The sequence below is a fragment of the Phytophthora cinnamomi genome (genome assembly GCF_018691715.1).
Source record: "Phytophthora cinnamomi strain GKB4 chromosome Unknown Contig19, whole genome shotgun sequence".
In the NCBI taxonomy this organism is placed as follows: domain Eukaryota; phylum Oomycota; class Peronosporomycetes; order Peronosporales; family Peronosporaceae; genus Phytophthora; species Phytophthora cinnamomi.
In genome coordinates, this window is record NW_027150952.1 from 1103674 (window position 1) to 1120434 (window position 16761).

Genomic DNA, 16761 nt, shown 5'->3' on the forward strand with positions numbered 1-16761 from the left:
ACATGCAGTTTCGGATTTCGGAGCAAGCAAGCTTGCTCCGCGCTTCATCGGGCCGTTCACTGTGTTGGCACGGCACGGCAACGCATACACGCTAGACATACCGTCTAGCATGCGCCTCCATCCGACCTTCTACGTCGGACGGCTGAAGCCATACCTGCAGCACGAGCCGTCTAGCTCGGCTGACCCGAAGCCTCGGCAGGAGTCGAGGCAGAAGCGGAAGCCTTGGCCTTGGCGACTAGCAGCGTCTCCTCCAGCACGTCCGCGCGCTCGGAGCAACTCCTTTATCCGGATCCCCAATTCGCCCTGGATATTCGAGGCGGTCTGCGAGACCGCCGCGACTTGAGCCTTCTGGTTCGCCAGCTCCTGTTTCAGGGCGGCGAACTCAGCGCCCTGCAGACGCTCCACGGCGGTCACCCGGTCGTGGAGAGGCGCATACTGATCAGCCCGGGGCTGATCATACCCGGGGCGTGTTCCCACCCCCGCCACCGCCGATCCGTGACGCCCGCGGCTCAACCCGCTGGATTGTTGAGCGGATTGTTGACCATAGTATCCCGAAAACGAACTCTCAAGGACTCGTTTTCGTATTCGTTGGAGAGGATTTCGTCCCCATCAAGATACATGGGAGCCGCGGAACGTCTTGCTGGAGGACGTTCCGGAAATGGTGAGGGCGTATGAAGAGCAGTACAGCGGAAGTAGCACGAGCGCTGCGGTCATCACTAGCGCCCGAACCCTCACGTGCTAAGAACGTTGCACGGAACTCTTTGAGACCCTCGGGCACACGGAATGACGTGTACCCGTTCAGGTCGCGGTCGCTCAAGCGTACCGTGCCTGGGAAACACTTCGTGCACTGAAAGCCCTCGGGCAAAGCGCACGGCACATTTGCCTCCTCAGCAGCAACATGAAGTTGCTCCAGCTTTCCACCCTTCGAGTACATCTCGAAGCGATCACGCGCTTGCTTAATCCGATCACGGTAAGCATTCGGCCTCTTGTTGAAGTTATCAACAAAGGCGTTCCAACTTTGACAAAGTGCCTGCCATTCGGACACTTTGCTGCGAGAAGATGTCTTCTTGCTTTGAAACCATCAGAGCTCATAGAAGAGTCCGATGTAATAATCGCGCCATTGATGTCTCCGCATCAAAGTGCAGCTCGGCACCCACGGCGTCATCCTTGATAGCGCTGCATACGTACAGCGGTATCATTCGGAGGTACCGAGTTCCCATACCGGTCCGTGATCTCGGACGCGGACGGCATCCACGGATCGCGTGCTGCAGGCGCAGCGCGCGGAGAACTGAGAGCCCAGCGGAAGCGAGTGGGGGTATAGCTCTCAGTTCGCGAACGCTTCGAGCTCGAAGCGTACGATTCGTCCCCTCACGCGGGCGGACGTTCTTAGCGTGGGGGTCGAGCGACTCGCTCGACACTGAGTCTTTGCGCTTTGACGACGAGCCCTTCTCGTCTTCCATGTCGTCGTCGTCGCCGCCGAAGTCGACGACGTCATCGTACTTCGCCGTTTGGCGTTCGAAGTAGTCAGCGAATGAGAGATGACTCTCCACCGACTTTGGAGTCTTCTTTTCTTGAGGCGCGCTCATCGTTGAACGAGCGCGGGTTTTCTTCTCCAAACGCGGAGAATTGACGAATGGTCAATTCCGAATATTGACGTGCGGAGACCCCGCGCGTCTAACCTTAAGTGGGGGCGGTGTAACGGGGTTACACGCACAAGTGGCAACAAGCCACTTGTGATTTTTAAGGCCCTGGTTTCTCCGTCCGTGTCTGGGTCTCGGAATAAATTAAACGATTCTGATTGGCTGGCTGTTTATCCCCAGACAAGCCATTAATTCCCACTTCCAAGGGGGTGGGAATGGTTTGAGGATTTTTTTCCGAGATAGGCATCAATTCGGATAGGCAGACAATCGTGTGGATGCCATGGAAGACAAAGGCAACGACGCTGCAGCGCTTGTGGTACGTACTCGGGGGACCCGGGAGGAGCGCGCTTCGCCTCAGCCTGAGCTTCTTCGCGGGCAGAATCTCCTCCGTCGCCAGAGGTACTCACAGTGGCAGGCTGCGCAGGGGGTGGGGAGGCCAGCAGGCGGAGCGCCGCATCCGGCGCGGGCAACTACAGCATCTCCATGACACTTGTTTGCATGCCGATATAGTGGAAATTTCCAATTGAGAGGCGTCCTCCCTCGAGGCTAGAAAACGATTTTGACAGGGTATGTGTAGCAGCAACACAATCCCCAGCTCCAGCAATCTGGGGACAGCGTTGGGGAATTGCAATTTCGTTTATTCCGAGACCCAGACCCAGACGGAGAAACCAGGGTCTAACAGATAAAATATTTGTTAAAAGTTTTAGATACTTCCTCACATTGGTGTAAGTCACACCAATCGATACATTGAAGTGGGCCACCACAATGAATGGTCCACACCTACCCAAAGATCCTATTGGTATAAAGCGGCATCTTTCTACCACTTATAGACGTGCATATTGGCGGGGCTCTGACAGCCAGCCGCTGTCAACCCCTTTCATAGATGATAAAAAGTTTTAGCAAATTTAGGAGGAAGATCGATTTACAAACATTACAGATCTCGTGTACCTTAATTAAGCTATTTGGAGTCTTATATTATACTTGTGTACTCAAGTATAATTTACTCAATTTATTACTAATACCTACGCTTCCTCATACACGTAGCGCAACGTGTAAGCAAAAGTAGTGAGCCAAGTTAGGCCCACTACAAATCCTAACCTACTCTCGATAGATCACGACGAACCCAACACTAAGTTGCGAGCTGTGGTGATTGTTGTGTAAATATGCTTCACTATGGTGCGGCTAGACGTGTCGTCTTGTCGAAATTATGTTGTAGTAACGCCGTCCTCGTCGTATACTCAGTCACACGCGCAGCACATTCTATGTTGCTCCTCGCGTGCAGGCGTGTACTGTAGACAATCGTGGGAAAACACCATCTCGTAATGGATCACAGGACGAATAAATGCTAAACTTTGAACGCTTATTCGACACGTCTTTGCTATGAATATACTTCGAAGTAATGGTTTCCGTTGGTGCATGCTGTCTGTTGCTACATTTGTGCGGTCCCAGTGTGCATGTTAGTGGCAGAGATCGCAGTCGGGTGCCAGGCTCCGGGTGAAATGCGGACTTGACGTATGCTGAGCACACGGGTAGATACCATAAACTACAGTATACAACCTGCGGTTGTGGCAAGGTGAGCGTTGTGGACTTAGATTCAAGTTGCAGCAACTTTTTCATTATCCATGTACTTTGCATATGCCCGGATCACCAGCTTACTAGCTACTTCGAAGTAATAATTATCTGCTATAGCGTTCGAACAAACACTGGTATAGCAAACGCTAGCGTTTGCAAACTGTTTGTTACTGTCCGCATCGTCCTCCATAAGGGAAATATACTTGAATACGAAAGTACTACTTCAAGTTGTGATCTCGGACATAGAATTCGTAGCTGGTATGGAGGCAATCCCAGCGCCCAACACGTATGCAAACAACACTTACTTAGTCAGTTAGTGTATACATGTTTGCGGAGTACGCTACAGGATCTTCATCACGAATAGATTATGGTACTCGAGGTTTGAAACACAATACAGTACGGATCTATTTGGCAGTGCTTCCGTATCTTACGGGTTGAGTCAGAAAAACCTTGCCGGGGTACGCATTATAGTACGCTTGCCAAATGTCAGCGTTCGGACTCCAGCTTCAGTACCTTCATGGAGATGACGTCCGGGGTCTTGTCTTAGGACGTCCAGTGCTTGAACGAAGGAGAACTCTTCAGACTCATCCAGTCCTTGAACGAAGGAGGGTTCTGCAGCTTCTTCGGAAGCCGCTTAGCCTCCGGGTTTTTCATGGCCGTTCGAATAAATGTCGCCAGCTGCTTAGTCTCCGGGTTTTTTATGGCCTCTTTAATCATTGTCTCCGACTTTTCCTCACCGTAGAACTTTTTGAACGTCTGGAGCATCGTCGATTTATAGAACGGATACTCGTCGTTGAACACCTCCCAGTACCTGGCCCAAATATCGAGAAATGGACTAGTGAAGAGGTCATCTCCAGCCTTGTCAAGGGTAAGGTGCTCAAACATGTTAATTGGGTGGTCTGGATCAGCGAGCCAGCTCGTCACCATCTCGTTCTTGTACTTCGTTCCGTCATCCAATGTACCGAACAGCTTAACGATAGCTAGGTGCTCTGGATTAGCCAGCGAGGTCGCCACCTCGTCCTTAAACTTCGTGGCGCCGGGACCGTCATCCAATGCACCCAAAAGCTTAACGATACCGTTTTCTCCGTAGGTCTCCGTGAAGGCGTCCAGCTGAGTCATCTTCTTCGTCGGATGCTTTTCGTTGTATGCCGCGAGGTAGTTTGACCACGTAGCAAACTGTGGGCTGTCAAACAGCGCATCCGTAGCCTTGTCCAGCTTCTGCGTCTTCAGTACGTCAAGTGGAGGGAAGTCATGCTCCAACCAACGCCTAAGCTGTGCTGCCTCAAGTGATGTGGCGAGTTCCTTGGTGTTCGGATTCTTCATCGCCTCAGCCATCTTTTGCGAGAAGACATCACCGCCTAGATTGGCCGTAATTGCCGCGACGATAGCTTCCTCGGGGTCTTCTGGATTTTTCATCTTCACGTATCTCTCCAACAACTGGAACTCCCTACTCGCGAGAAGATTGCCTTCCACCTTGCCCACCTCCAGTGCGTTGAAGGCCTTGTTCGGGTGCGTGTTTTCCCTATTTAAGCCATTGAGCAGATTCGTCACGTGCAAGTTGTCGCTGATATCGTTTATTTTCTTCATCACGCCGTTGGCGATGTCATCAAAGAGGGTGATACCTAAGATCCCTCTCTCTTCACCCTCTTCAGCGTCAGTTCTCGTGTGTGTTCTCAGATGCCGTTTAGTTGAGGAAGCGTCCAGGTCAGTGAGGCCGCGGGCCACAATTGGGGAGGACGCCGTCAAGGTCGAGGTGGCGCCAGCGCTGGCAACGAAGATTGCGGCCGCCAGTGCAATGTAGTGAACACGCATGGAAGAAGACTTAGCTGTATGTACACGGTAGTGGGGGCTTGACCTATTATTGAAAAGTGAGTGCTATCCACTGGCATTGACTAAATGTGCGATTGCTGGGGATTTAGAAACAGATCGTTTGCAGATCATTTCTGCGCTGGGATTTAGGAAGCAGGTGTTGTGTCGTTGAAAATAACGGCTCTGGGTACAATCCGTGGTGTGGTAAACCCCTGTACAAGGCGATAGAGCTATTAATACATATGCTCAGTAAATCTGAACCCTGACCGCCTACCTTTTCTGGCCGGTGAGCAGTTCCCATGATGCTGCGCGCTTGTCGGAGGAATTTAGATAATACAGTAGAAAACTACTGTTTTGTTTCCCAGTGAGTGCGGACAAATGCAGTACTGACTCAGTAGTTATTAAATTCGTTCATCAAAGCAAATGTACTTAGCTGTGTAAGTTCGTTCATCTATAACTCAATTAGTTTTTATCATTTTGAGGTGGGGTTTCGACAGCAGTAGTGGAAGACGCTGAGAAAGACCTGCTATTCTCTAATACTAGCGTTTTTTGTATTTTATGCTTTGTACAAGGCGATAGAGTTGTGTTCAGTGAGCTCCCAGTAAATCTGCGCCCTGATCTCGGCCAGCTGTTCCCGCCGATGGCGGCGTTGAACTCCTCGGGGGTACTCAGCGCGATCGGTATAGTCGAGGTGGGCCGGTGCCACAGTGCTACTTCAGCTTCGATGGGTGGTGGACGTCTGTATTGCGATGAGGCCAACTATTTTGTTATACTGTGATCCAGGTGATCCGTTTCAGCGGGATTTGATGTATAAAAATGGTAAGCAGTTCATAAAAAGGCCAGTAAAGTATATAACGCAATGCGTTACAGGACGTCCTTTTGAAAAGCGGCGGGCTTCAGGTTAAACTCGTCAAACTTCACCAACACAGTAGTAGTTTACTATACAGTAGCAAACACTTTTGCAAACACTAGCGTTTGCTTTACAGCCAGTGTTTGGCCGAATACCACCCTCGCGCCAAGTATCCCCGGCTTCAGTAACACTTTCAAGCAAGTTGTGGATGAACAATAATATATGCGTATTGTAGCTATTGGAAAATACGTCAAACTTGTGTTTTGCATGGAAATACAATCTATTATTTTTCTTGTCTCAGTCATAATTGTAGTGGAGATCGACGGGTCCAATTGACGCATATTCCAGTACAAACATACAGTACTTGCAGGTCAATTTTTTTTAGGTTACGATTCGTCCGAGGCATCACAAATGCATGTTTTACTATCGCAGTATGCAGTGGCTCTCTTTCAAGCCTTTACGACGAGCTGTGTCTCCATACTACACTAGCAATGGACGCATGCATGAGTGCAATATATGGATAAACCATGATTTCACCTTTGTTTTGTCTGTGTAACAAAATGCAGGCGACCTATGCGCCCTTCGGGGACGTGTAATCCACCTGCGTATTTTCACGGCAGAGTAGATGAAAAACATAAGGTACGTGCGACTGCGATATGAAAGAGACAACCGTACGATGTCCGAGGTTCGCAAGCTATTTACTGTACACGTAAGTACAGTCGTGCACCTCTAATTCGACAGGGCGGGTCATATTCGAGATCACATTTGATAATTGCTTGGGATTTTATTTGTTGATTATCTGAAATGATGCGTTTATACTGGTGTCGAATTAGAGGGACACCAGTATAAACGCATCATTTCAGATAATCAACAAATAAAACCCCAAGCAATTGGTCCCTCTAATTCGACACCAGTATAAACGCATCATTTCAGATAATCAACAAATAAAATCCCAAGCAATTATCAAATGTGATCTCGAATATGACCCGCCCTGTCGAATTAGAGGTGCACGACTGTACTTACGTGTACAGTAAATAGCTTGCGAACCTCGGACATCGTACGGTTGTCTCTTTCATATCGCAGTCGCACGTACCTTATGTTTTTCATCTACTCTGCCGTGAAAATACGCAGGTGGATTACACGTCCCCGAAGGGCGCATAGGTCGCCTGCATTTTGTTACACAGACAAAACAAAGGTGAAATCATGGTTTATCCATATATTGCACTCATGCATGCGTCCATTGCTAGTGTAGTATGGAGACACAGCTCGTCGTAAAGGCTTGAAAGAGAGCCACTGCATACTGCGATAGTAAAACATGCATTTGTGATGCCTCGGACGAATCGTAACCTAAAAAAAATTGACCTGCAAGTACTGTATGTTTGTACTGGAATATGCGTCAATTGGACCCGTCGATCTCCACTACAATTATGACTGAGACAAGAAAAATAATAGATTGTATTTCCATGCAAAACACAAGTTTGACGTATTTTCCAATAGCTACAATACGCATATATTATTGTTCATCCACAACTTGCTTGAAAGTGTTACTGAAGCCGGGGATACTTGGCGCGAGGGTGGTATTCGGCCAAACACTGGCTGTAAAGCAAACGCTAGTGTTTGCAAAAGTGTTTGCTACTGTATAGTAAACTACTACTGTGTTGGTGAAGTTTGACGAGTTTAACCTGAAGCCCGCCGCTTTTCAAAAGGACGTCCTGTAACGCATTGCGTTATATACTTTACTGGCTTTGTAATTTTAATTTATTACTGTGCCGTAATTTATAATTACCTAGTAATTTACGGTACGTATGATGGAACGGCTTACGGAACGGCTTACGGAACGGCTTCTGTTTACGGGGCGGCCCGTCAACCAGCGATTGCATGTCGTCGAGAAGTGATCAGCTGGTCTACAGTACAAGAGAGTACGGGCTTTAGGTTGCAATATCACTTTTCATTTTGCCGATTTCAAAACCGAGCACCCACTACGTTACACGGCTTTTCATCGCCGTAAAACTTCGTAAACGTCCCGATCATCGCCGTTCTACACGTTATACCGACCCAAGTAGCCGACCCAGGTAACCCAGGCTGGATTGGTGATAACGTTGTCAACATCTTCGTCGAAATTCAGCAGCTTGAACAAGTCGTCGCTGGTCAATCCCTTTCGCACCCACTCCTAGCCCATAGCAGTCACCAGCTTCATGGAAACACACCGCATACGCCTGACTCAGGGTTTCGCCCCCGCAAGGAAAATCGCCGCGAGACCGTCGTTACTGTAGCGGGCTGTCAATGTCGCGAGCATCACCGAGTTGGCGTCGTTCTTGTTTGCAATTACCACGTAGTTGAACGACGAATTCAGCTGCGGGGTCTGGAACAGGTCATAGCCGGCTTTGTCGAGCTGCAGCATTTTGAAGACCTCGTCCGAGGTCTTCCCAGCAGCATTCCAGTTCTGCCTCTGCTGAAACGCCAGCATGGCCGCCATCCTCTTTTGGCTCGGGTCATTCAGCGCGTACTCGATCTTCCTCGCCAGAGCCAAATCGCCGTAGGACTTGGAGATTAACCCAGCCAACGACACCGTCTTGTCGGGGTTCTTCTTATTGAGAAGAGCGATGTACGTGCTCAACGTCTTGAGCTTTGGGTTGCTGAACAGCGTATCCAGTCCGCCATCGAGCTTCCGTCGCTTGAAAATGTCATCTGCGGATGTTTTCCTCCAGAGCCAATACCGAGCTTGGACGCTGTCTGTGATCTTGGACCCCAGCGATTTCACCCATTTCGTGAACAAGGCAACACTGGGAGCGGGGACGGGGAGGACTCGCTCTTCAGAGTCGGCATCTCTGAGGAGTCTCAATACAGCGGGCTCTTGGTATTCAGCCCCAGAAAAGAGATCGCCTGAGGTTGATTCAAGCTTCCTCGCGACAGCGTCACCGTTTGTTAGCAGGACCGTGGCGATCAAGAGCAGAAGTGCGACGGACAAGGAGCGTATGGCTGGCTTTAGGACTCGGCTAGAAATTTAGCTCCGAGTGATTAAGAGTGTATTGCAAAGTGGGCAAGAACAAGGTATTATATTCTGCGCTCACCCACGGGTGCTTTGGTTGGTCGACTGCGGGGCGAAACTCGCTGACAATGCTTCGAGACGGAAAGCGTCAGACACATGTCGAACTGGTCAAGGTGATAAAAATCGCCCAGATCTCTTCTTCTTTTTTTTTGGCAGATGATGCAGGCTATGATTATAATCATAACATATCCCATAATATTTTCCATGATCAATCATGGATGGAAATTAAGTATTTAGGACGATGGCCACATGGAGAAGTTTCGAGAAGATACGCTGAGGACGAGAAATGTACAAACGTGGGGCTGTAATTTAATATATGATTAACACGTGATTAATCATGGAGGTATCATGGGTTACATGGATTGGAGACTATGTTCGTGTTTTATAGCATTGGTGACAAGAACGCGTGAAAATGATCTCTGGCGGAGCCCCACGCGAGTAAAGACGCATGTATAGCTGCGCGTTCATGTGCGGAATGCGTCTATACCATCTACTTAAGAGCAAAGGTCCGAAAGGAAGAAGGAGCTTCTAGCAGAATCGATTGTCGCCCGCATTAGAAGCTATTCTTCACTTATATTGTCGCACTTACTTCTCGACTTGGGTCGGAGGAACATCTTCTTTCTCGTCGGCGTTGCTTGTGATTGGATCCACAAGCGCAGTCATCTTCTCTTCGTCCTCTGCGACGTTCTTCTCCACAGCTTGCCTCGGGAGGAGCTGCCCAGTCAGTAAATAGTAAAAAAGTTCAAAGCGACGCCTGGGAGGCGCTTCCCCGCTCATGTCCAGCGGCGGTCCTCTCGACACATGCCGGATGAACATCCAGCACACGTAGACGCCACAGCTATAGGCGTCAAACTGGATTGGGTTGTTCTGCGCAACCACGTCGTAGTCGCGGAGACCAGCAATCTTCAGCTGCGTTGAGATCGCCATCGCAGAGTTCACGTACGCAGATTGATTGAGTGGATCATAGTAGAAAATGCGTTTGGCATTTACGCTCACCACCACGCAGCACCAATGCGCATTATTGAAGTTCAGAGGAAGTAACACGGTCTCCACCCCAACCTTCGTCACTTACTGGAACAACCGGTCACGGATTGCTTGGTCAACAGGATCTGAACCGGACGTTCTCGTCTTTTTCTTCGCTGGAACCGCAGACTGGATACCCGCAAGCCTGCAAGACGGATAATCGGCTGCGCGTCGCACGCACAGAGCCCTTATAGTCGCGTCCGTGAGCCACGTCCGGGGTGTAGCGCGGTAGAGCAAGGAATAAGCAAAGTCAGGCGTACTTGGGAGGCCTTCGATCAACTTGTGTGGATACGACTCCAGAATATCAGTAGCGACCTTGTTTCCGATGTCGTGGTACCCAGCAGGGAGTGCTGGGATGCCTTCAACAGTGCGCAACTTGTGCGTATCCATTCCAAGCTGGACTACCTTCTTCAAATTCTGCACGCGCCCGAAGGTCTCAATTTGGTCCCTTGTGAAACTTCCCACGTCCTTAATAACCACAGTTTCAACTTGATTGCTCTTGGGGCCCTTTCTACCACCGATAACAGCATTTAGGGGCGGGTCTACTGAAATCGCATAATCCTCAGTGTTGCCAACCGGGAGGAGCTTCATGCACGCAGCGAGCAGCTTTTCCGGAAGAATGTAGAACGGATCTTGGACGGTGACCGGGTTTTTCATCAACTTAAACTTAGGTTTCTTGGACTCCGCATCACCGTACTTCACAAGAACTCCTGATAAGCGCCGCTGAGTGTCCTTCAAGGATGGCTTTTCACGGTCAAGAGAGTCCAGAAGATCCTCCAATGTTACTTCTCCAGCCGTTTTTCTCCCATGCTCAGCAGCCTGGTACCATTTCCTATCGGCTCGTTCTCCGATATACTGTCCGGCGATGTGCTCGGCCACGAAGTGTGACGTGAAGCGAAGCACGTTGGACATTTCCTCATCATAATTACTATTCACGAACTGTCCAATCCTGGCCAGCCGATAACCGTACTTGTTTTGCATCCGCCGGTCGTACGCCACGAGTGCCTTGACGCACCCGGCCATGCTCATTGAGCCGTCCACTACATGCTTGAGCTTCCCGAAGAAATTTTCCAACCTGTTGTTGGTATGGTTCTTGAAGTGCGGCAGGGTAGATCTGTGATACAGCACCCAACGCTCCTGTGAGGCATCCCAATTCTTCTCAAAGTACGTCAAGAAGTCCTGCATGCCCACTCGAGCACAAATGCCCCGAAACGAAGCATGGAAAATTCTGTAATTTTCTTCACTGTCAGCGTACACCATTGCGTGGATCGCTGCATCAATCTGACTAGCGTTATCTGTACAGATCTTACAAAACTCCGGCTTACAGCGCTTTTCCTTGAGGGATTTGATAACGTGGAAGTGGCAGATCAGCACGCGCACCTGGGGAAAGTTCGATTGCAGCACCTTGATCTCGTTGAGATCCTTATAAACGACGATGACTCGAAGCCGATCAATTTGTGTTGGGTGGAGGCTCTTAAAGTGTCCCACAGCGCGCTCCATATGCCAATCCCCATTGGTTTCCAGCAGAGATTGTTGGACGACGGCACCCTCTCCGAATTCGTCCATCGTCATGAACGTGAGCAACTGGTAATTGTAGCTGTTTGAACACATAATAAATCATAGGTCAATATACGATTAATCATAAAATAATCATGATCCAACCCCAACACGTACCGATTCGTCTTGTGGCTGCAGTCCACTAACAACAACTCACTGAAACGTCCGTAGATACGCCTCATGTGGGCGGTCGCCAACGAAATCACGCCAGTTTTCTCCAGAAGCCGTCTCGGACACCGCGGAGACGTTGTTCGGGTCTGCCGCGGCGAAAGCCGCTATCTCGTGAGCCGTGGCGTCGTTGTCATCCTCTGTGGCCACTGATGACGCGTGCTCCCGCACAAGGTTGTCGACATCAACTTGAATGACGTTCTGGTCGTGCTCGAGCAGGTAGTCGTATATCTTGGAACGCGTGGCGCCCACAGCCAGCATGCCTTCGACTCTTGCACCAACCATTGTATCGACGACGCCTCTAGAACTTGGATACGTCGCGAAGGTTGAAGTGTTCACTTGGTGGTTGTGCAGAAAGTGCCCGTTTTTCATCTGGAGCTCCATCCGCTCCAGATTCCACTGCACCCGAAACCTGAATGAACACTTCGTGAGTCGGATGTGTTGTCTTGGCCGGCTGCCAGTTCCCCGAGACTTGCGCTTCTTCCAGCCATGTGTGCAGATGTACACACGGCTGTATGGATCCAAGCCTTCAGGAATCAACTTCGACACGTCAGCACCTTTCTTGGTCTTGGACAGCCGCTTGTTCTGCTCGTCATGTTTCATGGTCTCTTGGACCACCAGCACCTGCATCGTACTCGTACAGTAAGTTTTCAAGTAGGCCTGCCAGCCTTCCCAGCTCGTGTGCCAGGTTTTCGGGGGATCAACTGCAACTTCCACCCGACTACCTATACCTTGGCCATGGAGTGCGTTACTGACGTGCTGGCTCTCCTCTGCATCACCGCACGCGTCACCAGTGTCGCCAGCTGTGGCAGCACCTGTGCTCTCACCTTGTGTGCTGTCTCCGCGAGTTTCCGCGTCATTCTCCTCCATTTGGTCATCTTCTGTAGACGCCTGAGCAACCGATTTACGCGGTATGTCGGAGAGTCCTGGACCTCTGCGCGGCCATTTACGTCCTGGTGCTGCTGATGCTTCAACTCCTCCTCCGCTACCAGGGTCTTTGCCTGCGCCCGCAGCTGCAGAAGCCACATCGGCCACCTCTGGTTGGACCATCTTGACTTGCCTTGATAAAAGCCGAAATGGAAGAGCAACGGTTTCGACCTCTATCGGAAATAGGTGAGCTGTAAAAAAATAATAAATTACAATCGCGGACCAAACATGTTTTGAAATCATGTCTTTCCATGATTGAAATCATAGCCTCCAACGGTTCCGTTTTTTTTTGTGGTGCTGGTAGCGGTGGGGGGAAGTACGTTGTTAGTAGTAATGCTTAGAATATTACCTCGGCGTTTTTTTTAACCGTAATTTACCAACAAGAACGATCCTGGAACGTTCTACACCAACATACACTTTTCCTTAGATACAACCGCTAACCACCCTCTGGTGCGAAGGAGGCCTCCTCCACACCTCCGAGCAACACAGATAGCAACAATAACTATACTAGCCGATCGCCGCCGCTTCGCCGCGGTGTGTGTGTGGTCAGTCATAGGCGGTTACGCTCGCTGTTCCAGCTCGCTCCACTATTTGTCATAGCCCCCTCCGCATCGTTCCGGCGGGTCTACAGTTCGGCGCAACCCGTTACGCTACTTGACATACCGTTCGTCTCAACCCATTACGCTCGCTGCGCCAGCTCGCTCCACTAGTTGTCATACCGTTTGTCACAACCCGTTACATTCGCTGTTCCTGCTCGCTCCACTACTGCGCGATCGCGCTCGGTGCTTGAAGGTCCGCCATGGGTGAAGGTCCTGTGGGAGGTGCTTGAAGGTCCGGGTTTACCCCTGTCCAGCGCACGTCTTGTATTTCGCGCGTTGTGTCGCGAAATGTATGTAGCACCCCGAATAGCAGTATATTATAACGGAGAGAGTTTTGCCCAATCACATAGCAGTGATAATATATTATGTATTTATCCAGTCAACGCTTAGGTCCAGAAATTCGTCGTCTATTAACTTTAGGGCGTATGTATAGGTTGCTGTGTTGCACACCGTCGCTGTGCGGCGCTCACGTCCTGTGGGGCATGCTGTGGCGCCCGCCGTTCGCGCGCTACGTCGCTCCGCCAAGCCAGGAATTCAAAAACAGAAAAGCAAACGCTAAGCCGAAAAACGTCCAATCATAGAGCGTTATAAATATAACGTAAGACCATTTTTGTAATATCGGGCAAAGATAAGACAGGCAAGAGGATGGTGAGATGCTATAGGGTAGGTTAGTAATAGGCGGCCCGGACAACCCCCAGACGATGCTGTAGGGTAGGCTGATGCCGCAAGGGCGGGGACAAACGAACAGTGGACAAACTTACAGGATACTCGGTTAGTTGTAGGGGATAAGTAATAGAGGCTCGTATCACACAAAGTCGATTGATCTGATGAAAAAAAATACCATTAGCTTAGAGCAGCTAATAACTTGGGCATCTTCTCATTAACAAAGTCATTCTTCTTTAGCCAATCGATGTATCCACAATCGAATGAATAGATCTATTGGATAGTCTTCCCTTTGTGCGTTCCCCACGTCATTAGGAACGACCCGTCATCATTAGTGAATTTGCTCTTATAAACTCAGCAATCGCAGGGTTCGAATCAATTAGAATCTTTTGATTCAGCAGCCAACGACAGTAGCCTGGATCAGAAGCATATACATCTTCAATAACCTTTCCTTTATGCTTACCAAACGTTAATGAACTCATGATTATTATCCAGTCTATCTACATAGATAGGCATCAGGAAATATTTGAAAAAATAATATTTAATTATGGGCATTCATGATCTTAGAAAAAGCATGTCAATTATTAGCATAACTATGAATAACTTCACAGATAGAGGGGTCTTACACTTACTCGTGTCCCAGATTAGTATCGATATAAAAGTTAAGGAAATCGCTCGTGGGTCAGGTAAGACGCTCCTATTAGCCAAGACTAGTGATGATAGAATTGTGTTAAAGAAAGGCGATTATATAATCGTTCGATCCTACAAACGAGAACTTAGTTAGCAGTATATTCTAAAATCTCACCTGTGAGTCTATTAAACGTCATCTCGTTCTCGAATCCAACAAGAACCAACATGTTGCAGCCTTGTGTCGAGGCGTTCGTCCCCATTACCTGGATACTCTGAGGAACATCCTTCTAGGTCAAACGTGACACATCGGCTACGAGGACACGGTTAGTCTGCTGCCAGGTTTGGTAGTCAATAAGGCCGTTCGATAACGCCTTTTTTTGGTCACCATTGATCGAGCCGAGCTTAGCTTAGAGAATTCATTAATGAAATGTTGGCAATCATAGTCATAGCTGATATCAAACACTTGCTGACTACCAATACGTACATTGAAATTACGAGTCCACGAACCAGGCTGGACGGTCCAAGGTGCGCTATCGAAGCAACTTTGGAATTGCTGAATGGTAGAGGCATTGAAGTTGCCTGAAGAGGTCTCCGCGAATGGAAGTAGAGCAACTACCTTAGCGTTTTTCAGGCTTGCCGACAGCTGTAGGTCAAACGCAGTATTTAGCTGAGTAGAAGATATACCAGTGTCAGCTCGCTGGTAAAACCACTGCGCGTAGTAGTCCATATATCTGATAGTCTTGTTAGGCTTACTGATGATAGCTTGGGGGTTCTCAAGATCAAGGAACGGAACATAGAAACGGGTAGTGGTGAATGGGAAGTATGTAGAATCAATAATAGGCTCCATGGAGTTTGTAATTGCACCCCACACAACCGAGACTTGGCCTGCGGTCGTAGCATTAAACACACCTGAGTTCGGAGCAGAACCAGCAGCAGATCCTACCATAATAGGACAGCTCTGACCCGAAACAAGTGTCGTTGATGATAGAGTCATTGACTTAGTCGCACCAAGTGTGACGGACGCACCCTGATTCACTCGGAAACGAAGCTCGATCTGGGGGTTAGCCATGAGGTCCAACTCCTTGAAAATCGGGTGAGGATCGACGAGTTTGATCTTAAGCATATAGTTCCACGTTCCTGCAAAAGCACCTGCAGCAGTTGAACCAGGAACAAAAGCACCACGTCCAAACTGGTTAGCGATCGTATTAGCAGCACCCGATGCGATAGTAGCCCATCCGTTCGTGTTCTGACCACCAGCTACTGGAGGGTTGCTTAGAAGACGCTTGACGAATCCATCATTTACAGGGTACGAAGCAGCACCGATATCAGACGCCCCAAAGCTGGAGTAATATCCGCAGCAGTAGCGCTGTAGCCATCACCATAGAGACTACTGGCACCAGATGTGAATAACAACGAGCCCGAGCTATCATGGAAAAGGAAATCTTCTGCACCATGCTTATTTACATGGTCGAGCGAAGTCTCCGCCTGAGCTCGTAGGTTGTTAGCAAATAATTTGTACTCACTCATGCTAATGACAGACTTACCATTGAGCTCGAGAGACATACCATCGATAACGTTCCAAACACCATATTTAAGACCAACAGATAGACGGTTGGCAACATATGCAAGTGTAGTACTTGCGTGGGTGTTCTTCATGCTGACTTTGTACGGGATTACAACGTACGCATCACGGAGGCATGCGAAACCCTCCGCCCCATTGAGCTGAGCAGTAGCATCGATTGTAATAACGCCATTCGCGCATGAACCTCGATCACATACGGAACGCGCTTGCGTGAAGTGACCTTGACGGCCGGGTCGCGCTTCGGCGAAGACTGATATAGAAATTGATCGGCGAGTTGAGTTTCCGACATACTTGTTGAGAGCACTTATATAGCTCTCGATATAGGATCTACGAAAAAATAATTAAATGAACTTAGTCAAACCATTCTCTTCTGATCACGATTTAATATCTTTAGCGAAGCAGCTGGATATCCATCTTGATCACAGCTATGAGTCGAATGAGATCAAATCGGCTCTCCCAAGGAAAGGATCATTTTTGATACTGCTACGTAAGCCAAACCAGCATGTAGGGCATTGGACAGCGGTCCATGATCATGAATACTACGACTCAATGGGAGAAGGCCCGCCAACAAGCTATAGTATCAGTAAATATATGCAAAATGTAGACAGCACCCGGACTTCCCCGGTGGTAAATTCAAACCCAATCCGCTCATGGAGAATATTGTGGCATATGGTGTATCCTTTGGTTATATG

General features: G+C 49.0%; 2 protein-coding genes across 2 annotated transcripts; both read right to left on the minus strand.

Moving 5' to 3' along the window:
- Nucleotides 1–3755: 3755 nt before the first annotated feature.
- IUM83_13097 (putative secreted RxLR effector protein) lies at nucleotides 3756–5024 on the minus strand (the record flags this gene model as incomplete). Its single annotated transcript, XM_067937756.1, has 1 exon — nucleotides 3756–5024. The coding sequence occupies one exon, from the start codon at nucleotides 5022–5024 to the stop codon at nucleotides 3756–3758; it is 1269 nt and encodes a 422-aa protein (XP_067795712.1).
- A 3068-nt stretch (nucleotides 5025–8092) lies between these two features.
- Nucleotides 8093–12298, minus strand: IUM83_13098 (Dynein heavy chain; the record flags this gene model as incomplete). The annotated part of the gene is made up of 5 exons (XM_067937757.1): nucleotides 8093–8654; nucleotides 9510–9911; nucleotides 9993–10107; nucleotides 10204–11540; nucleotides 11658–12298. The coding sequence occupies 5 exons, from the start codon at nucleotides 12296–12298 to the stop codon at nucleotides 8093–8095; spliced, it is 3057 nt and encodes a 1018-aa protein (XP_067795717.1).
- Between the last annotated feature and the right edge of the window lie 4463 nt (nucleotides 12299–16761).